Source organism: Osmerus eperlanus, chromosome 10, assembly GCF_963692335.1.
Source record: "Osmerus eperlanus chromosome 10, fOsmEpe2.1, whole genome shotgun sequence".
In the NCBI taxonomy this organism is placed as follows: domain Eukaryota; kingdom Metazoa; phylum Chordata; class Actinopteri; order Osmeriformes; family Osmeridae; genus Osmerus; species Osmerus eperlanus.
In genome coordinates, this window is record NC_085027.1 from 9,373,263 (window position 1) to 9,397,232 (window position 23,970).

At 40.8% G+C, this 23,970-nt stretch overlaps 3 protein-coding genes across 5 annotated transcripts in view; 2 read left to right on the forward strand and 1 right to left on the reverse strand.

Annotated features, from left to right (window-relative positions):
* The window catches only part of itga11a (integrin, alpha 11a), a 35,815-nt gene extending 25,676 nt beyond the window's left edge, over window positions 1-10,139 (forward strand). The window contains exons 17-30 of the mRNA XM_062471542.1: window positions 906-1,045; window positions 1,451-1,561; window positions 2,094-2,179; window positions 2,271-2,469; window positions 2,933-3,031; window positions 5,317-5,393; window positions 5,647-5,730; window positions 5,973-6,063; window positions 6,175-6,288; window positions 6,477-6,560; window positions 6,826-6,936; window positions 7,092-7,187; window positions 8,527-8,640; window positions 8,797-10,139. Of these exons, the coding sequence (XP_062327526.1) occupies window positions 906-1,045; window positions 1,451-1,561; window positions 2,094-2,179; window positions 2,271-2,469; window positions 2,933-3,031; window positions 5,317-5,393; window positions 5,647-5,730; window positions 5,973-6,063; window positions 6,175-6,288; window positions 6,477-6,560; window positions 6,826-6,936; window positions 7,092-7,187; window positions 8,527-8,640; window positions 8,797-8,877 (1,487 nt within the window). The 3' untranslated portion in view covers window positions 8,878-10,139. The remainder of the gene's footprint in view (window positions 1-905; window positions 1,046-1,450; window positions 1,562-2,093; window positions 2,180-2,270; window positions 2,470-2,932; window positions 3,032-5,316; window positions 5,394-5,646; window positions 5,731-5,972; window positions 6,064-6,174; window positions 6,289-6,476; window positions 6,561-6,825; window positions 6,937-7,091; window positions 7,188-8,526; window positions 8,641-8,796) is intronic.
* Window positions 10,140-11,570: 1,431 nt separating this feature from the next.
* Window positions 11,571-15,450, forward strand: LOC134027858 (uncharacterized). The gene is made up of 10 exons (XM_062471076.1): window positions 11,571-11,921; window positions 12,035-12,101; window positions 12,175-12,304; window positions 12,403-12,548; window positions 12,648-12,793; window positions 12,871-13,015; window positions 13,097-13,190; window positions 13,315-13,393; window positions 13,506-13,585; window positions 13,664-15,450. Exons 2-10 carry the CDS (start codon window positions 12,068-12,070, stop codon window positions 14,388-14,390), a joined length of 1,581 nt encoding a protein of 526 aa, XP_062327060.1. The 5' UTR covers window positions 11,571-11,921; window positions 12,035-12,067; the 3' UTR covers window positions 14,391-15,450.
* A 44-nt stretch (window positions 15,451-15,494) lies between these two features.
* Window positions 15,495-23,098, reverse strand: cpeb1b (cytoplasmic polyadenylation element binding protein 1b). 3 transcript variants are annotated; one of them, XM_062471073.1, is made up of 12 exons: window positions 22,941-23,098; window positions 22,408-22,573; window positions 20,800-21,027; window positions 19,499-19,728; window positions 19,026-19,296; window positions 18,667-18,780; window positions 18,470-18,559; window positions 18,007-18,143; window positions 17,561-17,759; window positions 17,279-17,373; window positions 17,060-17,140; window positions 15,495-16,982 (listed from the first exon to the last, which is right to left on the reverse strand). In XM_062471073.1, exons 1-12 carry the CDS (start codon window positions 22,953-22,955, stop codon window positions 16,872-16,874), a joined length of 1,737 nt encoding a protein of 578 aa, XP_062327057.1. In that variant the 5' UTR covers window positions 22,956-23,098; the 3' UTR covers window positions 15,495-16,871. The 3 variants fall into 3 exon arrangements, with proteins under 3 accessions (XP_062327057.1, XP_062327056.1, XP_062327058.1); XM_062471072.1 differs by having other exon boundaries at window positions 18,455-18,559; XM_062471074.1 differs by lacking the exon at window positions 22,941-23,098 and adding an exon at window positions 22,719-22,868 and having other exon boundaries at window positions 18,455-18,559.
* Between the last annotated feature and the right edge of the window lie 872 nt (window positions 23,099-23,970).

Sequence of the window (23,970 nt, forward strand, 5' to 3'; positions counted from 1 at the left end):
CATCTGATTATTGATATCCCAGCCTGGCATCCCATACTTCTGCCATGAGTCAGAGAAACTTATGTTCCGTCTACCACTGAGCTAAGATGTTAGTACTACAAGAGCAGCCCAACCACAACCTAACACCAGGTCTCGCTGATCCCAATGACAGAGGACTGAGGGAAAACAGAAAGTTTTGGTATCTTGTCGATGGTGGGGCCCATTGGTTTAGGACATCTAGGAGGGTACATGTTTATTTCATTTTCCTCTCATTATCGCGTCTGACCAGTAATGCTTATCAGATGTACCAGGGGTTGAAAGTGTGGTGGGCTCTACTAAACGAAGGGCATTTTGTCAAGATAGGAGAGTACTTTTATTATGTGCTAGTATAAACTGTATGCAAAATGTTGGCCACAATTGATTACAAAAGGTTTTAGCTTTTATCATTACGTTGCAAATGTGGCCTAGTCTAACATTGTCCACATGGTTCACAATATGATGTTGCATGCTTTACGAGGAGTAGAGCATTTTGGGGCTTTTTGGGGACAATTGTGTACTATTATCTATGCTACCGACACGCAAGGCAATAGTGTTGCTTTCTTAAAAACAGTGTGGGCTGGAATTAAATTACTTCCAAACCCAAAGGACTGGAGGGAGTTTAGTCTTTCAACTCTCAACTTCAAGTATTCAAATTTATTGAGCGCAAGACTGATGCAACTATATGTACATATATTTTTTATTGTGGCTCCAATACTTCTTATGAATTATTGGATGCAGTCAAAATTCAAGAACCATCTCTCTTTTTCCCCCCAAAATTACCACTATTGTTGCCAACTAACTTATAAAACTGGGAGATTTTTGCAAATCCATTTTAGAACAATGCAATATAAACACTGATGCCTTGTTTTCTTTACTTCCTCTAATAGTCATCAAGTACAATGCCTCCATTGCTGAGCGTCGCTTCAAACCCAGAGCAATTATGGACAACACTGACAAAATGCAGCCCCAAAACCTGACCTTACTTGCTGGAGAACAGACCTGTGAACACATCTACTTTCATGTCATGGTTAGCACTGAATTCTTGTTCCCTGTTTCATGGCATAAACAACAACAAAATAGACAGGGGGAAAAAAGCGGTAATTTCATTGGAAAGCTATTGCTAGCTGTATTAACCCAGTTGTCTTCTCACCTCCCTAGTTTCTTTTACTTATAAAAATAGAATAAATGGGCATTTCATTATTCACACAACCAGCATGATTTTGTCACACTGTTCATTTGTGAATTTCCAACAATAAACGTGTAAATGTGTAAACACTCATTCACTCCCACAAGGGGCCTGCAAAGAGAGAATTCACTGATTTGTTGATGTGGAAACAGCTGCATGGGCGTGCAAAAAATATTAGAAACCCATTGATATAAATCCACCTGTATTTTGAAAAGCATGCTCTAAAAATGAGCTTTGTTTTGCCAGGAGACCACAGACTATGTAAGGCCCATTTTATTTACTGTGGATGTGGGACTACAGGATCCTGTCAAGGGACCCATGCTGGATGAAGGATGGCCAACAACTGTGAGCACTGAGGTAAGATACGTATTTGGATCAGCCAACTGTAAACTTAGGATCACTGGCAGAATCTAAACTGATAGTTATACCCTTCCAGAAGACAAACTTTTCTTCAGAACCTTTCTTCTATACTAGGAATCACTTAAGTTCATAATTCAACTTAATATCAATTAAGTTATAACCACCACATCCATCCGAAATGAATATCAATCAGGTATTGTACAGATGTAAAGTGCTTGAAAAAAGGCATTCTTTATACAAAACGTTTCATACAGTGTGTACAATATCAGGGACATTTTTAATCTTTAGGTTTTTCTGTATAGTTCTTCTACATACTAATATTTAAAATTAATTGCTGAAGCTGCGTGTCCGTGATCAATGCCTTATGTTACGTCAAATTAAAGCAGAAATAGAGAATTCTGAAGGGTTTAGGTCTGTCATGTACACAGTTGTCCATTTAATTATTTTACTAGTTACAAGTTACCTTGTTCCTTTGGTCTGAAAAATCCCTCAATCTTTAGATCTGAATATCTTATCCTTCATTCTCTAGCTGCCCTTCTGGAATGGTTGTGACGAGGATGACCACTGTGCACCAGACTTGGTCTTGCAGAGCAACACTGACCTGCTCACACAAACGTAGGCCCACGTCTACTCTATGTTACGTTTAACGGCTCACATGTACACACACACACGCGTGAACTCTACTATGCTTTCTTTTCACAAACAGACAGTTCTGTGGACAGGCTATACACTCCAGGAGTGTGTTTTGCCGGAGCAAAGGCAAAAGAGAGATGCGAGTGATAGAAGGATTCAGAAGAAGGATGGTAGTGGACGTTCGTTTGGAGAACAAAGGAGAGAATGCCTACAGCACCCGTCTCAATATTACCTACACTTCCAACCTACACTTCTCCAGCCTCATAGTCAAGGTAAGGTCCTTAACCCTTGTGCTGCCTTCGGGTCACATGACCCAAAGGTTCATAACGAACCATCGTTGTGTTTACCACATTTTACCCAATACAAAAACAAATCAAAATATTTTTCTTTTAACCTTCGCAATGTGGGGGGTCTGAGACAGCCCAACGGTTAAAAGAAAATGCTTCACTTTGTTTTTGGATGCGGTAAAGTTGTCGCAATACGATGGTGGGTTACAATGACTGATGGGTCAGAATGACCCGAAGAACCCAATTATCACACTGGAAGGAATCCAACAAGACACATTGTGTGCTCAAATTACGTATGATCAACGACAGCAAAAAAGAGTGAATACTGTACTATGGCTGGATCAAATGAGAGTAATTAGGATTGTCCTTTTTTAAACAAATTATGAACTCAGATCTTATTTCTGTATATTGTGTTAATAAAATTGTTTTTTCTCTGTTTTTGATTCAGGACAATTCGGACATCAAGATAGAGTGCCGAAGTGAGGACAGACTAAGAAATGAGAAGACCTGCAACGTTAGCGCACCCTTTATGAGGGCAATGGCTCAGGTCAGTTTATTCGATCACATTACGGGCAGACATTAAATTATGGCTAACCATGTCCGAGTATCTTAAAGTGTGTGGTGCTGGGTTAAGACTTTTAGTACATCAGTGAAGAAGCTGCCAAATCAGTCCAGTAAGAACAGCCATGTGCCAGGTGGGTGCCGTGGAGCATTCACAATCACCAGAAACCACATGGATCTGGCTTTTTGTGAGACTCTGCCCCACTGCATGCTGGGAATAGTATCCCTATTCCCGCCGGCGGGCCATAGGATTGTTAAGTACTAAACCTCTTAACAATTCTGTAAAATGTGCCTAACATGCCTGAACAAAGCATACCCAAAGTAAATTGAAAGTTGTTCTTGAACAGAAGAAAGAGGTGGGGGGGATTTGGGGAGACACCTGGTTGGCTTTAGAAGGTTATGGACAGGACATGGAATCTCCTATTGGGTCAAATGAGGTGTCAATCGAAAGGTCAGAGTGCAGTGGTCATTTTGGCACGAAGATATCAGGAATATTCACAAGGGAACCGAAGGTATGACCAAGAGTGACTGGCTTCAGTGTGCAAATTTAGAATGATTTCTAGATGTAATTCATTGTTTTGGACAACATACTTTACTTGGTTGGAACGTTTGGAACTTTGGGAATGTATACAGACAATTTTTCTTGGGATGTTTTGCATAACTGGACAAATGTGAGCCTTGTTAGGTGAATAGTCTCTGTTTACTTTCAGTTTGTTTACATGTTCGTGGTCGGACAAAGACGTTGATTGTACGTCGTACTGTTGTATATTGTATGTGTACCAGTAAAACAAAATATTGGGGGGTGCGTTGCATAGTTTAAATGAAGAGGAGACTGTTCAGTATGTTTCTTTCTCGAAAGAGTTTGGACACTTGAGTTACTGTCAGGTCTGGTCACAATGTGTATCGTGTGCTCATGTGATGTGCTTACAGGAGTGTGTAGATGTTTAGCAATTGTCTGCTACAAACTTGGAACATAAACACAGAGAGAAAGAAGAACAACTAGGTCCCAAAATAGTCTGCACCTAAACTGCTTCATTGATGTATTTTCTTCCAGTACAGTAACCCCTGTGTCTCCAGTCCAGACACAGAAGAGCACAAAAAAGTAGATCATTAAAGGGGACATTACTTCGAAAACAGACCGGTTTATGCAGGGTAACATTGTTTATGTATATACGGTATCTGTGCCCTGTCAAAACTGAGAGATTGCAAATGAAGAGGGAGGAGAGAGATCTGGTTAGACATTCCTGTCGTCCAGCCGGCTTCCATCACAAGTTCATTATAAGACAAGAGGACTGTAAACAATGCTCTCCTTTCCTCCCACTTTCTTCCATCCCCCTTTTCTGTGTAATGTTGTGTTGTTTCCCTCAGATACTTTTCCTTTCGTCTTATTCATCCTTCAGTTCTACTCTGTTCTACATTCACTACATCGTGTTTTGTTGTAATACGCTGCTTTTGGTGCCTGGTAGCTGAGATGTGGTTTTCTTTGCGATGTGGCTAGTAAATACCGACCGTTCCTTGACTACTGAAATACTGTTAAATGCACTGCTGATCCTTGATCTTCTGCTGTACTTTCAATATGCACTATTTGTTTTGGTCCAGAAAATCAGTAAATACATGTCATAAGTGATGTTAAATGATAAATTCAGCTGGAATTACTTGTCATACTTTTAAGCCCCTCCTTTCCAGTTAGTTTTAGCCTATTGGTAGTGGGACAGAATTTCTAATATAGTTATTTGCTCACCTTGCAGTGGTTTCAAGCTTTGAATACTAAATGCACAGTAGTAGCAGTGTTACTAAAATGAGGCCATACACACTTCTAAGTAATTGTATGTATGTGTTTAGAGCTTGGTCTTTATTAAAGGAAATGACCCTGGTTTTTTCTATAGTGCCAACAGTGCTTCAGGCTTCCTCGGTCTGAGGCCAAGAGTTTACTGCAGGTTATTGCTGGCTTTTCTCTGGTAATCTCTAATACATCTTCATATTATGGCCGGAAGCTGCCACATTTGGAACTGTTCATGAATGAAGATCTTTTTAAAGATGCAGTGGTTTCTACCCGGGTCTGGATACCTAGATGGTCATGTGACTGCTGACATTAATATTCAGTGCTAATTTTTGAAAGCAGTGCTAAATAAAAAATGAAGCTCATAAACCTCACTCTTTATCGTTAAAGTAGAAATTGGATTATTAGTACATTAATTAGTATATAATAAATTAAATGATCTTTCTTGTTGTAAATGATAGCATGGTCTCCTTATTTTGTCCACCCTGCAGGTATCTTTTCGTCTGGAGTTTGAATTCAGCCGCTTAGTATTCCTGGACCATCTACGGGTCATTCTGGATGCCAGCAGGTATGAACACCAATTCTGAATCCAGTTCTTATATTAAATAAGTATTAATCCTCAATACATTTTTGTGCTGATTTCCCAATGGGCAGCAACACTGTGTTTTCACACATTGAGTGTGACACTGAAATATTCAGATGTCATGTCAGGAAAATATTTATTTTAAGTCAGCCAAGGGTCATTTGGCTTTCTCTCTTTGGGTGTGATGATGGGAAATGCAAATAGTTAGCATTTGTAAAATGGCTGTATTCTTCTGCAGCGATGGAGAGGAGATGAGCTCAGATAACAATTTCAATGACATTTACCACCCACTGAAATATGAGGCTGACCTCCTATTCACAAGGTTTGTAGTTCCCAACTTAATATACAGTCACATAAAGACATGCAGTGCTATGAAAATGATAAAAAAAATAGTTGATCATGAGAATATAAACAAAATACTACAGGCTGATACAACACAGTCCTGGATTATATTTTCAAGGTGAACATCGGTTTTAACTTGGAATATGGTTGTTGTAATGTATAGCACAAAGCACAAGAATTGGTTAAAGAATCACAAAAATGTATTGTTTGGTTGTTCTGAAGGGATTCAGACCCCTCCCGCTATGAGATCAGAGCAGACATCTCTCTTGAGAAACCTGGGGACATGGGGCCTGCATTCAACTTTACTTTCCAGGTAATGTCTAACTGCATTATAAATGAACTTTCATTAATTACTATGGAATTGCACTGAAGGGTGATACATTATAGTAAGCTAAATAGTTGTTTCTACTACCCCCACCCCCAGATCCAGAATCTAGGCTTTTTCCCGGTGAAGGACTTGCAGTTGAATATCGAGATTCCTGAAATGACTACAAATGGGAACCAGCTCTTGAAGATATCAGACTTCCATATAGACCAGGTAAAAGGTTGTTCCCTGATACCTATGCCTATTTTATAGCTTGTCCAGTTCATTTGATCAAGACTAAGGTTAATAGTACATCAGGTTAATTGTTAAGCAGGAGCTATGGTGTACCTGAGAACATTTCACATTATTTATAAATGAGGATCTCTAGTTTCTGACTGGTTTCTACTAATGCGCCACCTCAGACAGATGGTAGTCACTGTATCCCTCCTCAACACTTGGCACAGAGCAGGGCCTCACCTGAGGATCTGTCTCGCTTCTCACGCCTGGTAAGATACACTGTTGTGTTGTTGGATTTTTTATAAACATTCTTAAAAATGTGTTCCTGTATGATTTGAGAAAGGACTTTGGGGTTTGATTAGATGGGGTTTGAATAGCCTTTCCTAGTCAGTTTACTAATGTTAAACAATCTAATTTAAAAATGTTTTCACAATAATCTTTTAATAATATGATAACTAGGTTATAATAAATGTATATTATATATGAATCAAAACACAACATTAATGAATGTTTTTATATTTTTTTTATATGCAGAACAGCTCAAATACCCTGACTCTACCTGTCCAATGCACTGTCAACATGGCTGTCTACAGGGACGTGAGTGTGAGAATCAAAGGGGCACTGAGGATAGATGCGCTGCATGCTGTGAGTATATGTCACACATAATTAAAACACACACAGATCAAGATGAAAACACACACACACATGCATGCACACACACACACTCACTCACTCACACAAACCCCACAAATGTCTTAACAACAGTGTGTCAATGACAAGTGACTTCCTGATTTCACCAGTTGAAGTTCAAGATCCTGGAGCTAGTGACAAGTGCCTCAATAGAGCTGCCCACATCCAGTCCTATGTTTTTACATGAAGAAAAGCCTGTTCGAAATGTGAGTGAACTAAATATGTTATAAATACTGTATACACATCATCATCAGTATACGCTACAAATCATAATCATCATTAATGCATTTTTTCCATGTCACTGTAGCCCAGCAAAGGGTCTACCAACCAGACATACTGTAGTGTAACCCATCCTAAAGGAGCACACTGGTCCCTTACATCAACGTAATTTCTTGAGTTATTTGGGATGCTGGTTGTACATTTAAAATATGTAATAAGAGAGCTGAAAGTCTTGCAGCCAAGATTTATATTCTAACACACTACTGAAAGGTGCTGAAGGACCGAAAGGACCAGCAGCAATGTTTGTAATCCTGTGGTCAAATATGCAGATGTGCTGCCATCTAGTGGACAATACTCACAACTCTGATGGGGACTCACAAGTTGATGTTCGAAGGCATGGACAGTATAAAATAGGCCCTAAATGGCAAAAAGTTAAGCACAAGAGGATCAACATGTTTCTGTTTACTAGGGTTGGGTATCGTTTGGATTTTTACGATTCCGATTTTACGAAACGACATCAAAGAAAGGCTCTTTTAGAGTTTTTTTTTTTTATTGAAAATTATTTAAAGTAGCTTACTTAAATATATAATAAGTAAACCTAAGTCACCTAACACACAACTACAATAATTTAACAATAACAGTTACACTATTAACAAGGAGCCTAACAACAAAATATTTTTAGAGTTGGTATGCTAACTAAACCAGCTTCAAACTTTAGAAGTTCTTTTGCAGAAAAATGACCATATGTGCCTTCTCTGGCAAGATACGTTTGTCACTGGGACCAGGGACTGATGTCCGCAAGCTGTCGAACACGGTGCATCCATCTGCTTTAAGAAGTATCCTGTGTGTCGCAGCATGTTTCAATAAATTCGACTTGCTTCCCCTTTTGCAAGTAATCGTTTTGAAACATTTGTTGCATTTTGCGATGTCGGAAATCCTTGTCTGTGAAATACAGCCACACTTTCGACCGCTTCGCTTTAGGCATTTTAAATGCACTAAAAGCTAGCTAGCTAACGATAGAATACAGAGAAAGTGTGATATGTTTATGTCCGTTTCGGAGCGACAGAGGGAAAATATTTGCGTTCTAATTCGGTCCGATTCCTACCGGTTGCGTAGGAACCGGTTCCATAGTGGAACCGGATTTCGGTACCCAACCCTAGGACTACCGTTTACCAAAAATCTTAAACTGACTGTTGACAACAAAAACCTCCAGACATGAGCAAGCCTTACATTCATTTTTCTTTTATCTGTTATATCACACATAAAACATAACTTTTCAGGTTCAAATGAAGATAACATTTCTTGTTTTGTATGTTATTCCTACAGATAATCCTTGAGATTAGAAAAGAGGAGGACTATAGAATCCCAATTTGGATTGTAATAGGGAGTTCATTGGGAGGACTCTTGCTTCTAGCCCTGTTAAGTCTAGGTCTATGGAAGGTAAGCCAATCTCACTCTTAAATAAAACGTAATGTCTTTTCATTTCATTAGTGCCTTTGCCTTACTGGAAATTGTAAAATAATTTTACCAACCGGATGACAATGATATTTGAGTTGATATGTCTGAGAATCATTTGCTTTTTTTATTCCTGCCAAGCTTGGCTTTTTCCAGAGGCAAAAGAGGAAGGATAAGGAAGAGCAGGAGCAGGCCAACAGGAAGGTGGCTGAGGAACGATAATGCTGGATTGGGGTCAGGATACACACACCTATACAGGGGATCCAACACTCAGGGACTGTCCCTCCCGACTCCTAAAGCAACCGTGGTGCAGTCCAGACAGCAGGCAGTCCACAAGACTGCCAGGCAAGATCTGTTCAGTACACTGGAATGGATGGCCTGTCTCTTATACACTCCCCTGGAATGACCCATGAACGTATGAGTCATCACTGTCACACCTACAGCCATGTACTGTTAAGACTACTGGGCCCTCTCCTGTCCTACTGGGCCCTCACCTGTCCTACTGGGCCCTCACCTGTCCTACTGGGCCCTCACCTGTCCTACTGGGCCCTCACCTGTCCTGCCGTTCATTTCCTAATGCTCTATTACCGTCTGCTATCCTTCGATAACTTACAGGAAAGCTAAAATGTTGACATTATAGATGAAAGATGGAGCCAGATGTGGCTTGACTACTCATTCCTGGATACTTAAAAGAATACAGGGTTTGGCTTTCCATCAGACAAAATGATTTGAGCTGTGTTTCATTAGCTTTAGATGTATTTAACTTTTATACGTTTTATTTTGAAAGACATAAGAAACCTCAAGGTGGTGCGTCAGCTGATGTCTGACATGTTGGGCAACTGTACCGTCTAGTCTGAAAATACGTGTGTGAGAAAGAATGAAGGAAGAAGCTATGATATGAGCTACGCAAAAAATATCCACCACCAATAATTTTCAATATTTACATATTTTTCTGGAGATTATCTACATTGAAGAAATATGGAGATTTTGGAAATCCCTTTTTTTTTTTATCTCCCCGTGCAGCATCTACATTCTTGGAAAATAAACTGAACAATAAAAAAATATGATGCACTTTGACATTGAAGAAATACAAACTTGAATGTTGTTTGTGAATAGTCAAGTAACTCAAGTCTAACAACATTGCGGCATCACTAACTTTAAATGGCTAACTTGAGCTCAGTGCAGGGTTAAAAACTCAAACTTAAAGGACAGATGACTCCCGTCTGCAGACATGCTTTGCACCACAACAAATAGACTTTTTTAAAGGATATGCTTAGATTTAAGCATTGCCAGCAACAAACAAGCAATTATTTCATGTGCTGTTGAAGTAGACCATGTACATTATCTCATGAAGTTTGGATCATTAATGTTATTAGCGCTTTTGTGTTTTTTCAAAGATTTTTTTCTCCATGAATGTCAGTGTCATACACGGCTTTGAGGTGTAAAAAGTTGTAACGCATCTGGAATAAAACATGTTAAATGTGTACATTATATACTGGTTAACAATAGTATTTCTACATGAATGAATTAATACAGTACCAGTCAAAAGTTTGGACACATTTTCCCAAAGTTTGGACACATCTGCAAGGGAAAATGTGTCCAAACTTTTGACCGGTACTGTATAAAAGTAAATTTGGAAAGTGAAACAGTACAGCATGCCCATAATGTGTATGTCTCAAAAGCAGGAAAAAGATTCATAGCATGAACTTCTCATTAACTCCTCATGATCCCAAGAATATCACAGAGGATTTGTGTCTTAAACAATGACTAAATCATTACACAGCCAATTATGCACGTTACAAAGGCAGGAACCTCTTTATGTCCCATCATCTTGAGAATCTACCAGTTTGTGTAGATTTTTAAACAGATTAGAATAGTAAGGCATGTAGGATTTAAGATGAGTCTCTCAGACGCTTGGACCTTTCCTTGAATCATCCTTAACATTTGCAAAACAGTAAGTGCATTTATCGAAACAGACAAATTGCAATAAACCACCATAAAGTTCATCTCTCAAAAGTAAATATTTATGTAAATAAACGTCAGTGCCATTAGAATGGCAAGTTTTTGTTTCACTGTTCACAAACAAGAGTCAAAATGCTTAGCTATGATGTCAGTATTCTGTAAGAAGTTTCTGATGTAAACTATGGTCAGGGTTTAGATGACAATGATTGAAAATGCCCAAGGCTGCAATTTGTCTGTAGGTATGGCATATAATTTCAACAGAACAAATTAAAACATTATTGAAAGTGGAAGATTGCAAGAGATGAGTCACATTTTCACTTTTACTGTTTGTACTGTAATTTGTTGTGAATATGTGTTTTACAGCACTGCATAGCCTACTGCAGCACAAATTAGTAGAAAACTATAGTTTTCTACTAATTTGTGCAGTGCCCATAATGAAGGAGATTAGTAAGATGTCAGTGACACACAGAATTATGGAATCATAGTGCAATGCTATGCAGTGCTGCCTGTAAAAAAGTATTGTATTTTCTGTATTGCATTATCGTAAATAAGACACCAACAACCGACAGAGTAGGCTAAATTCGTAAGAACATTGTTCCTGTAGTAGGCTAGGCACATTTGCGGCTCGTTATATGGTAAGTGGTAGGAATATATGCTAGGTTTGTTATCGAGGAGCAGGCCCGAATAATCAAGTTACAGAATCCGTGCAGTGCCTGTGATGCCGCCGGTAAATATGTTGCTTAGTTGATTAGCTATATTTGTCAGCTGATAAAAATACAAACGTCAGCGTGAACTGGTTGAAATGCGTGTCTCAAGGCTAATCATTTAGCCCCGCCTTAGCTAGGTTATAGGCTAACAGTAGGCTACACCATTTTAAAACATACAGTGCTAAGCTACTCTACATTACAGGAAGATAGTGTTAACATTCCTAAATTGTTCACAAATTCATCATAAAAAACACAAAGCAGTCTACCTAAATTAGCTAAACATATAACAATCCAGAACAACACTGGATGTTTTCCTAAGGAAATGGGATGCATTTCCCACGAAAGGTGTGTCCTCATCATGCTGCCAGGAACGCGAATTCCAGTAACAGAAAGTTACGGCGATTGACGTTATAGCCTCCCAACTTAATATCTTCGTCAAATATTTGATAGTCGTGTAACTGAATAGGTTCTATCAGCGGACTCGAATCCAGCATTCAAAGCTTTAATCAGACTTTATTAAACTACTTACTCTGATTTAAAAAAAAGTTAAGTGTTAGGGATTAAAACAATTACTTCCTCTTCAAACTGACGTTGAAGGTGAGCGCATTACATTTATTTTGGACAATGTAGGACTATATATGCTACATATGTCATTAACATTCTAACAATGTTAGCAAAGAGTTCCCTAATGAACAATTTGTCTCTTTCAGTTTCAACTTCGCTGCGTTTGAAATTTAGTAAGAATGTATTTGCAAATCCTTGTATCAATGACTTGTGGTAAGTTGAATTGCGAAAAAAATGAATAAGCATATGAAAGTGAACATACAATAACATCATGTATTATTTGTAGCAACACTTGTCAGTGGGATGGACCTTCAATGTTACAATGACTATGATGAAACCATGGATTGCCATTTTTCTTCTTTGAAGTCCAACTGTAGTGAATATAACCTGGAATTGAAAACATCTGATCCGAACGAGTAGGCCTGTTTTGTTATACAGTCATCATGTTGTACAGTAATAGCGTATCTTGATAGTCTGTCATTTTACTGATGTTCTTTTTGTGTACAATTCACAGCTCCTATAGTTGCATTTTCAAAGAAATAATGAGATCAAGCGATGTCATATGCAGTTGCTCTATTTCTATGCGATCTCTAATAATCTCTGAAGAATTTACAGCAACTCTAAGGAATCAGAGTTTCAGAATCCGCGTCAGTAACAGCAGTGAGTCTTCTGTGACAATTATGTTCCATGTGCATACTACTTTCCCTTCATATGTGAATATTATTGGCTACATTATAAATTAATCTTTTATTCCTGCAGTTAAACCAAAACGTCCCAAAATTACAGAGGTGAAACAATCACCAAATGGAAATTTCTGGGTAACATGGACAACAAACCATAAAAAAACATTAGCCGATAAACTGACGACTGAACTGACATACAAAAAAACGGGAGATATAGATGGGGTAAGGTTGAATGATTATGTTCTATTACATTCATGGTGTGTAGTCTAATCTAATAAAAATGTAATGTCCTTTTTTAGGTGTCCCAAAATACATCATCTACTTTCTTTGAGATACTTGGGACGGACTTGGAGCCAAATACAAAGTATGTTCTAATAATCAGGACATACACTGATTTCAGCGAACGTTTCAGTGATAGCAGTGAAGAGTGGCACTTTACTACCCGTAAGTTTAAGGTGATACTACCATTTAGATAGTAGATAAACTATTGTGTTCAACTAACTGGACTTTCCATTACTTTCCCAGCTGTGGGTTCATCTCATGTATTCAAGATTGTCATCGTTGCTCTGTCCATTGTCGCCATCAGTCTAACATGTTTCCTGTTTTGGTGTTTTATCAGGTAAGTGACATCCTTAATCATAATTATGTATGCAGTGTGAAGCTCTTAACTAATTATCTTTCAGTGCTCGCATCCTCAACAGATTGTTAGCTCTGTATACTGATATATTTCTTTTTCCTTGTAGACTCAAAAGTAAGTGCTGGGATACGGTTCCTAAATATCCTTGTCCAGCCCTTTTGAAAATTGATTCTAAAGAGCCTTGGGTAAGCTTGATTAGTTATACTAATTCAATGTGTCTGGGTAGCCGTCTTCCAATACAATATATGACATTAGATGGTCTTACTTATCCACTTAATGTTTGATTTTTCTTTATAGATATTATCTCCTTCAAAGACCCCTTTGTGTCCCATCTCAGTTGATTCTCTTAAGATGAATGGGACAGAAGGAAAACAATTGTAAGTTATCCATTCTCATAGCAAAACAAAAGTGTCTGTGATCAGTTAAGCTTACGTACATGTTTCTTTACAATGCAGGGCTATTCAAGATGGGAGTGGTCAGAGGCACGAGTATGAAAGTGAAGCAGTCCATGACTTTTCTTCCCAGAGTTATGCTCTCACATGTCCACCGCCAATGAATGATTTGACACCATGCAATGGGCAAAAACAAATCGCAAAAACTCAAGCGGAACTCTTCAAAGTCCTTCACAATCTTTCCATGTCACAATGCTACTTGAATGTTCCCAACTCAAAACCAATCAACAATCTAGAGTCAGTGATGGAAAGCCCAACCTGGTTAACTATGGGGCATGCAATTCCTTGTGACGGTAGTTATAATTCAAATGAAATTAAGGTCACCTTTCCTCAAATATTTCTTGGTACAAATCAAGATCCCACATTGTCTCCTTTTGAAGAAGACTCCTCTTACCACCCTTGTACTAATGGTTTTGTGAGTTCCTCACCAGTAGAAGACATCAGTCTGACTTGCAAAACTAAGGAACACAACACACCTACCCCTACATGCAGCCTTTTACCAAGTGGCGATGATTACCAAGCGTTACAAAGCCTACAACAGCACAACTCATGTCAGTGGACTTTAAGTCACAGTGCTGAGCAAGACAGACTATGTCCAGAGAGTAAACACCTTCAAAGCTCAGAGACTATGCCTCTGAAGCTCATGTGCAACTCCCAGGAAGGACTGTTCTTTTCCATGAGTACTTTTCCTAACAAAATGGAGCAAATCGATGATTATCACTGTGTGTAACATCTCATCAGGCAGAGAAATGTACATTTTGTCTTTAGTTTTAGTATTTTTTACCTTGGGCGAATATTCTTTTCAACATTAATACGATAATCATGGCTAAATTATCATACGCATGTAAATAATGCTTCCACAGATTTTATCATTAGTAATTAAAAATACTTGGTTAGACAAACCATTAGGTAACATGTTATGAAATATGCATCAGTGCTGTTTGAAATATGGCACAAGAAACTTTGCAGGCCTTCTAACTCGAATAGATACAGTATCCACAGGAGTCCACTGCCTGCTATACTACAACACTTCAGTCATCTACATGCTGAGAAAATTCACACTTATGACCCATGCAAATTATCTAGGCATATGTTTACAAATGGACTGCTATTTGAATGGCAATGTAAATGTGTGACATGCTTAACTTCAACCTTGTAATATATTAAAATTGTAATAGACCCAAATGAAAAATTTGTATTCTATTAGAATTTTATTTAGATTGCTATAAGTTTAACTATCGGACTATAACCACTAGTATTACTAAGACCAATGAGTAACTGACAGTTTGAAAAGTGTTCGTGACAAGGAAGGAATGTATACTTCCTCATTGTGGTCCTCGAACATTGCACATCTATGAAAATAGTCCACACCCATTGCGACACAGATAAGCCATCTTCTAAAGACAGCAGTAGATCAATAGATATTTGCACATTTCAAGGCTTAGCCAGTTTGTCCCAAACATATTGCATGTCATGCAAACTGCTTGCAAAAATTCATAATATGCAAGCACAGCTGTAATACCTTCTAAAAAAGGATGAAGTTACGATTTGAAACGTAACCCATTATGACCTTTTACATTGCATGTCAAAGCAGTAAGGGTCATGTTTGACGCAAGTCTATGAGTAGCTACCATGGTACTTGAGCAGGACTAAAGTCAGCTCAAAAGGATGCAGGCAGAGCACAGCAGTAATTTCAAACCCCACAAGGTGTAAAGTAAAAAGATGAAACTTCAAATATGTACTTAACATGTGTAGGCATACTTGGCAATAAAGTTGATTCTTGTATACTATCACGTAATGATTCTGAGTGCATTCCATTAAAAAACAGTAGAAGTAATGCTTTAACACCTTTATTGTGCCCAATCTGAACATATTCCACATCCGTTAAGTAGCAGCAAACTTGGCAGACCACAATGAGGTAGACTTTCAAAACTCTAAAATGCAGCTGGGCTAAAAGACAAGGCTCAGCATGTGAAACTTGGAGGAAAAAATAAGTCTTTGGCACACAGCGCAATGTAATTGTCTAACTGGAACAAGGTAGGCAATGGGGTAAGAAAGGGGGAATTCTGTGGTAGGTCTATTCAAGCTCTGGGTACATTGTTTGATCAGCAAAGTGGAAGTTCTACATACAACAGGAAACAAGCAGCTGTTAAGTTCCTGGCTTACCTGCCCAAGACAATACCTGTCCATCTACTTATGTACAAATCAAGTGATTTAAAAACCACTGCCACCCCCTCATAAAGTGCAAATTAAAAAGTGCAACAATAAACTATGTACAATCAAAATGTCAACATCTGCGCCAGTCTCGGTAATGGTACCCATTAAATTGATTTGAACTTGATGGTAACCAAGCAGGAGCGGTATCCTGCAATGTTGTACAATTGTCTAAGAACTGGACTGACAATCCAAGCAAAGTAATGCTTCAACACCATTTGTATATGTGCCCGTTCATTATTGAACGTTGGGAAGGGTGGGGATGAAAAACTGAAAAGTTACCAACAGCCCCAAAGCAAACACATGGGGTTGAAGGAAAAAATTAATGGATGAAAAATTAATTAAAAAGCCGCCAGGTGGAATTCAGTTCAAAATTTCCATGTCATGACTTAAAACCGTTTGTGTACAAATTAGTAAAAAACTGCGTAAAAATGTCTGCAATGCGACTGGTTAAAGTAAGCCCAACTCTCTTCTAAAGTAAAAAACACCAGTTGGCTTGCACAGGAAAAAACAGTTAGCCAACTGGGGGTGAGGGAAGGGAAAAACAATTTAAAGGCACTGTATGGCATCTGCCAATGAACGGCAATGAGACTTGCATGATTGCTCTATCAATATGCAACACATGTAAAACAAATCCAAAAGGAAAAACAAAAAGGCATTTTCATCTACATTTGAACCCTGGCCTGAAACCATCAATTTACCAAGTCTGGGACAACTGCATAAGTGTGGGGGAGGGCCACCCTTGTCCATCCCAACAAGGTCACTGTGCATAGTGCCATTGTGAACAAGTAAACAGCAAAAATGTAGCAAGTGCAAGTGAACTTTGACTGTGTTTATCCCCAGCTCCTGGTGGAGTGCCATGGTGCCCTCCCCTCTCTCCAGTGCTGGGAGTTGGGGGAAGGACCCTGCGACTCGTGCTCTGCTCAGTGGGCAGCCTCACCCCGTGTGGTGTGGGGCTTTCACTCCTGGCCCCTAGCTGTAGAAGGACTCCTGGACTCTAGCTGGAGTCCCGGTTCTTCTGGTTGCGCATCAAGGGGCGGTGGTTGCTCAGGATGTCCATGGAGTGCTGCCAGTGCCAGCAGGAGCGGCAGTAGTACTTAAAGCAGGCCTGGGGAATGGGCACTTATTGAAAAACTATTGGGAGCAAGTTGATGGTTGGAACAGAAGAAAAAAGTCTAAACTTGCCTGGTCTCTGCAAAAGAATGGTCCTGGCTGGCGGCTGCACACCTGGCACATGGAGTCCTCCAGATATGGGTCAATCTGAACCTGGGGAAGCAGCACCATTACTCCGCACGAACACAAGCAAACGTGCATTCCGATCAATGGCCCGGTCATCCTTGAGCCTGATGGAGGTTATCACATTTACAGGACATTTTGTTGGATTATTTAGGCTTCCCCCCTTACCTTCTTTGTGAACTTGGGGGTTTTGATTTCAACAAAGGCAGCGCACACAGCCTTTAGGTAGCTGCGCTGGTTGTTGAAGGTGACACGGCCAGACCCTGTATCAAAAATAATGAGGTGAGAAAGGTCAAGGAGAGTGTAGTCAGACATACACGCAAACTGAACCAAGAACCTAGACCAAATAGAAACATCCCAAATCAACAAGTATGATGCATTGACTGTCAATTTAAATAATTGAGCCAGCCAATTGCATTTTGTTTCCACCAGCCTTCAAGAATCTGTCACCTATGGGGTACTTGTGCTTGTCCGTGTCAATGCCGGCATACATGACCCCTCCAAAAAGGTCGTTCATGATGCTGGCCAGGGCCTCAGCATTTAGCATGCCGTGCAATGCCCCCACAAACACAGTCTTGCTGGGATCCAGGCGCTGGGAGGGGCAGCGCACAAAGTTGCTGTCTGAGATCACCCAGGGGATCACCTGCACCTGTGGTAGTGAAAAAAGAAACCAGTTAGATGAAGGGAGTCACACTGGCTTTTAAATAATCATTGAACTACAATATTTTTATCCCCATGACTGGACAAGTCAAACCCAGGAATTTGAACCGAGGCTGGGGGGAAATTAACTTGTTTAAAAATTCAAAATGATACATCCAGATTCACTGCTTAATCTTCTGAGCTTTCAAGCCATTGTAAAGGCAGTTAAGTCACTTGAACAGTTAAAGCAAACTTGCATCCTTGCAGCGCATCCTGCGGCTGGACATCTTAAAGTAGTACTCTCCGTTGTCCTCTGGGTGGAGCAGGTCTTGAGAGCAGGCCTGGAGCAGTCCACGCACAGACTTCTCATTCTCAAACACCAGGTACACATAGCCTGCAAGAGTCATGCAGTAGAACAGGAGTTATTTTATATGAACACTTCTCAGACCATCTACCAGTCATTTCTTGACCAGTTGACTTGTCACAGGAAAGACAACCATGAGTGGAATATTGAGTCAACAATGCTACATTCAAAAGTCAGAAAATAATTTGGTGCATACTCCAAGCTAATTGGAAGGAAAATCTGATCTGAAAATTGCAGATCTTAAGTAGCCAAAATACACTCACCAGCATGCTGTGCTCACCCCTGTGCAACCTTAGATCCCTTGAGGAATAAAGTAGTTATCCTACCAGCCAGTTTATTACCTTTAGGCATATTACCTTTGGGAGGGCAGCGAGGGTGCTTGCCATCCTTACCCGGCCACTCGACACTGAGAGGGCCATAACCACTGAATGTGCTGATCAGGCCAGCTGGAAGGGTGGGGACGACGACAGCCATTAATCACTTGAAATCAAAATGTAATCTTAATCTGAGATTTGAATGCGGTTCAAGGTTTAAAATGGACTGCATTTGGTACCTTCAGTGATGTCCCAGGGCACTCCTCCCAAGAAGACTTTGCAGGAGTAAAGAGGGTTCTTGTTAGTCCGTGGAGGAAGCTGTCCACTCCAGGTGAAGGTGGCCTCGTTAACCGCTGGGGGGAGGGGGGGGTCAACTGGTTAAAATGGCTTATGGAGATTAAACAGGAAATGGTGACTGGAGACCCTTTGAAAAGACAGTAATTTACATTGACAAGGGATGCATTTCTGATCATACTTATTAAAAATTATAAACCTTATGCCATGTACTGATGACCTAAGAACACATGGTAGGATACGATATTGGTAGTCCTCACTAGTGATCATACATGAACCCTTCCTCTAAATCTTTGCCCTTTACCTGCAGCTTGTCTGTGGAGGCGGGCTTCCCTCTCTATGCTGAAGGGGTCATCGGGTGTGTCCAGCAGGTCCAGACCGGGCCACAGTGAGGAGGCGGGCCAACGGCGGGCCAGGGTGCCTGAAGAAGGACTGGCACTGGATGGGGGGGTGAGAGGGGAGCCAGCGCTATTGTCGAGGTGGTGGTCCAGACGGGAGCTTAGGTTAAGGCGCAGGGGGTCCTTCTGCATGTTGGACATGAGGAAGGGGAGGGGAGGGGATATCCTCAGGGAGGACTGGTGCAAGGAGTGGGCGATAAATGAGATTTAGTCGATGCATATTGAAATTCAAGCATTAACAGCCACAGAAGACTTATCAACCGTTAACTGACAAATCTATCCAGGATTCCTTGTTCATGGGTCCATTGAGTACAAGAGAAGTGAATAAAAAGACCAATGTGCTCATTGCCATGAAAGACAAAACATGAACTTCACTAACCAGTAGGTCAGAGAGGTGATCAGAGCCAGAGCTGAAGCCGCTGGTCTCAGAGTCCACAGGGCTGCTAGAGCGTGAGTCCAGGAAGGAGCGAGAGTCCAGGCGGCCTCCCATGCGTGCCATCCCAGGGAACTTGTCTAGGAAGTCGGCCGCGGTGCCCATGGGCTCGCCAGGTGGGTAGCCCAGTGGCCTGCCCAGGATGTTGCCTAGGGGACTCCCCAGCATGCCCAGCACTAACAATGACACAGCATTAAATAGACAGCAACCACAAATCAGTGGAAAAATGACGACGACATTGCCTTTCAAGAGTGACATCTTCCCCCTCCCGAAAATTGTACATACATGCATTTCTTGCCTCATCCAAGATACCCCTCTGGTACCAAGAGATTTGGCATGCCCAAATTCATTTAAAAAGGTTACACTAAGCACAGTAAAAACTACTGCAGTTAACAAAGCACATTTAAGCTTTAGGCATTGCAGTTAACATCTCAGTACTCAAATCATTAAACTCTTTATACTCCAAGTGCTTGGAGGGAAACATGACAAATAAATGCACCCAAATAGTAGCCACCAGCAGCATACAAGGCCTGTGCAACAAGAGCATGCACCCTGAAGACATTGTCAGCTCTATTGCCTTGTCTGACAGACGTGGTCAGCAGACCCACCAAATATGGTCCCAGTACACTGACTCAGGTGCTGAGGGAACCTAGCTGCATGCAGCCATAGCACACAGGACTGCCCCACTTTGAAGGCCCAGTTTCGAGCTACACTCCTAATGAAGTGTCTGGATGGTGTGGGGATGTGCTGTGGTGCAATCAGTCGGCAGCAGCACAACAAAAATGGGTCAGCAAGTGGGCTAGGAGTGGTGCATTTTGGTTATAAATTACATGTGACATCAATATGTATCACACATTGGAGAGCTGCAACAGGTCTGACAACTACAGGAAATGAAATTCAAACATTAAAAGATTTAATACAAAAACACCACTTGGTTCACCAGCAAAAGATGTAGCACAGGAAAAGTGCCACATCATCCTCTGGAAAGCAGCGAAAGCTTGCCCTCATACGCATAGTTCTAAATCTAGGGGGATGAGGAGAACCGCCAGTCACATAGCTCACATATTCCAACAATGTCCATACCAGAGGCCTCACACATTCACACATTGAAACTCTGTACAACAAAAATCTTACAGGTCATAGATCAAGAGTCAAGTTCACACTATTAAATAAACCACGTCAAACTTCCTGACCTTGTTTCATTGTCAAATAAGGACTTTAAAAATTGGTTTACGGACAGCACTTACTGGAGGGAGAGCCGAGTTGGGCCTGGGTCGAGGCAGTGGGGTGTGTGTCAGCATCGTGGCTGCTCCAAGGACGCTCCCAGCCTGACAAGCTGAGGGACTGGAGGCCGAGGCCCAGATCATTGACGTCGGGCAGGCCCCTTGAGGAAGCCTCCTGGGAGCCACTGATGCCACCACTGCCAGGAAAGAGCATCCTGCTGCCCACTGAATCCAGCTCCGATTCCTGCCGGTCTGAATGTGGATGGAGACAGCCAGAGACACGGAGGGGAGAGACCAGACAGAAAGATTAGAGAAAAATAGTTGTTTGGTAGTCTCCATTCACCCCTTAGGGATGAGAAAAGGGTGTTGTGGACGAAATAACTTCTTTAAAAATAAAATCATAGATCAAAAAGTCCCAGAGTAGCGACCACCCTTCCTTTAGTCTTATCCCTGTAGGCAGAGGGGCTAACCTGCTGCGACTGTGCTCGGTGCGACTGCCATGCATCTCCGTCCACATCACTGACCCACCTAGCAGCATGTGACCTGGCTGCTGATGCACTTGCACACCCCTGCTAATGACATCAGCTAGCAGCCTCCCCCAGCTCCCACCGACCGCCAACCCCCCCCTTTCGGTTTTTCTAACTAACAACTGTGTAATGAAAAAATTCCTGTCTGAGATACTGGCTGGCTGAAAGAGCCACACGCCCCTCCTTCCTCATGTCGCTGGCAGACAGTCACTGTGGATCTAGTCTCGTTTCGTGAGTGAGCTGGTAAACAAGGGAGGGTGGGCAGGCAAGGCACCGAGGGAGGAGGAAGAATACAGTCTCAGGAGGCAAATGAAAAAGGCGACTGGAAAATGGTTAGCTTCAGTGGAGATCAGGAAAGGTTTGTTCTTTTGATTTAAAACACACACAACTACAGCAGCAGCTGACTGTTCATATGTCAGACGATGCTAGGCAATTTTCAGAGCCAGCTCCTCCCATCGCTCTTCAGCGCTGGCCAGCCTCCAACTGCTAGCTACAGCCCTGATTCAGCAACTCCGGGTAAGGCAGAGCATAGGCCATTAATGAAACTTCATTACAATACCAGACTGCATTGTTTTCAAACACATTTTTACTGTGGGACCAGGATTTCTAGGGTATTGTTAATGTCCTTTGCTGTAGTAGATGGGATAGTAGAAATTAGAATTACTTTGACTTCAAATGAAGTGCAAATCTAAATTTAGACAACTGTCAGATGCATTATTTAAGCAAGTTTACCATCTTACATTTGATAACTACACTGGAACTAAAAGGTCACACTGGGCCAATGTAGCCTACCTGCAAATCTTATCATGCTAAAGGTCACAATTATCAAATTTATAGTATCTCCGAAGACAACATTCCAACTTCAGGATACCAAGCTAATCAAAGGGGAGAGCAGGATGAAATGTACAGCTTGCTTTGGTTATCCTTGGCAAATACTTCAGTCTAAGAAAACCTTAAGTGCTGCAATGCTGCAGAATGAGCAGTGCCGCATGAATCAGCTGACGGCACTTGAATAATAATGATCTGGCCAAAAAGCCTGAATTAAGTCCATAACCATATGTTGCATTGCAATGGAAGTTTTAGTGAGCAGTAATGCACATTTTACCTGTCAGTAGGTCCCGTTTTCCCTTAGTATTTGGTGTGGTACATACGCCGGTCAAGTCAAGCGCGTTGCCCAACATTGTGTTCATTCTACGAAATATGTCGGCGTTACTGCATGCGGACAAGGCCTGAGCCTCAGTGCCCCAACGGTCATGGGCTCTCTCGTCTCTCTGGAGACGAAAACAAATTGTCATGCTTTACAGAAGATGTTCACATGTCAAGTAGCCATGAGGTAAGGATTGAAACTGTTGTTGAGGCCAATTAAATAAGTAGGCCTACAGCATAGGCTACTCAAACTGTTTTCAAAACACTAACCAGTAGGCCTAGGTAGTACGCCTAAAGTTAATGTTAGAGATGGAAGCTCTACGTTGTCAGTCAAATAAGTCGTCAAATCAAATAATGCCTACGCAGGTCATCTTCAGAAATTGTAGACCACTAGCTAGCTAAACAAATCGACTGGGAGCCTTGATACATAAGCTATCCAAATTGTCTTATAATTTCTAACAATTGACAATATTGTTTTGTTGGCCAACTCACCAGAGAAAACGCCATAGTTTGTCAATTAGAAATATTTCACACATAAGAAAACCTCCGTCTGAAAATAATATTTATGAATTCGGTTGTTAATTAACTCAAATTGACAACATGTGCGCCAACAACACCAGGTGAATAGGATAGAGCTCAATTAGGCCTACAGCACATAAGTGGCGATTTTGGAAGCTGGGGTGGGCACAGGGTTGGCCAATGAGATTTCAGAGGCGACAGTGACCACCCCTGAAATCTCATTGGCCACCCCAGATCCGATAGGCATTGGTCAAGTTCTTCCCAATAAGGCGTGACAATCGCTGGTCAATCAATAATGACAGTTGATCATCTGATATAGGTCAAATTTGCAAATGCAAATTAGGATTACTACAGTAATGGTAGGATTGCGGCTTTTAGAGCTGATCTCCGATGTTTTTTCCCATGAGTCGGGGAAAAAGCAGGAAAATGATTTTCAAAATTGGAAGTAGGCTACTTGAGCATCCACGTGCTGGTCGTCAGACTTAAATAAATGCCGGCGAACTATACAACGCACAACCTGCCGTTTTGTTATACTATTGTTATCTTGATACTCATATAAAACGCTGTTTTCGGAATTAAAGAAAATGTAAGGTTTTCAATTTGATATTGTCTAATGATGAATTCATCTGAAACGTTGGCACGTTGCTTTTTCAATAAAGGACTTCATGAAACAAGAAAGTATGTGTGCTGTCCTTCAATGTGATTTATATTCATATTGTAGTTTTGATTTTTTTTTTCATGTTAAATTAAGCATTAGTTGAATGCATTATTTTCTTTCCACCAAATGATAGTACAGGATACCTTATGTTGAAAAGCAGAATCTTTTTTGCTACCCTAATCTGTGGATAGGGCTTTTCTCCACAAGGAAATGGCTCTTGGGAAAAGGTTTAGCCAACCCTGAACATAATTACTGATTAAAAATAGACGTGTTAAAATAACCGCAGCTTCCCTGAGACTGTCATAAGACTAGAAAAGTTAGTACTGTTCTAGGTTACATTAACTA

Coding starts and splice junctions, on each gene's coding strand:
- LOC134027858 (XM_062471076.1), top strand. CDS start 12,068: ATGTATTTGCAAATCCTTGTATCAATGACTTGTG. Junction 13,191..13,314: donor CTGTTTTGGTGTTTTATCAG/GTAAGTGACATC, acceptor TTTTCCTTGTAG/ACTCAAAAGTAAGTGCTGGG. Junction 13,394..13,505: donor TTGATTCTAAAGAGCCTTGG/GTAAGCTTGATT, acceptor TTTTCTTTATAG/ATATTATCTCCTTCAAAGAC.
- cpeb1b (XM_062471072.1), bottom strand. Junction 21,028..22,407: donor AAAACGGGACCTACTGACAG/GTAAAATGTGCA, acceptor ATCCACATTCAG/ACCGGCAGGAATCGGAGCTG. Junction 17,141..17,278: donor CCCCCAAGTTCACAAAGAAG/GTAAGGGGGGAA, acceptor CTGCTTCCCCAG/GTTCAGATTGACCCATATCT.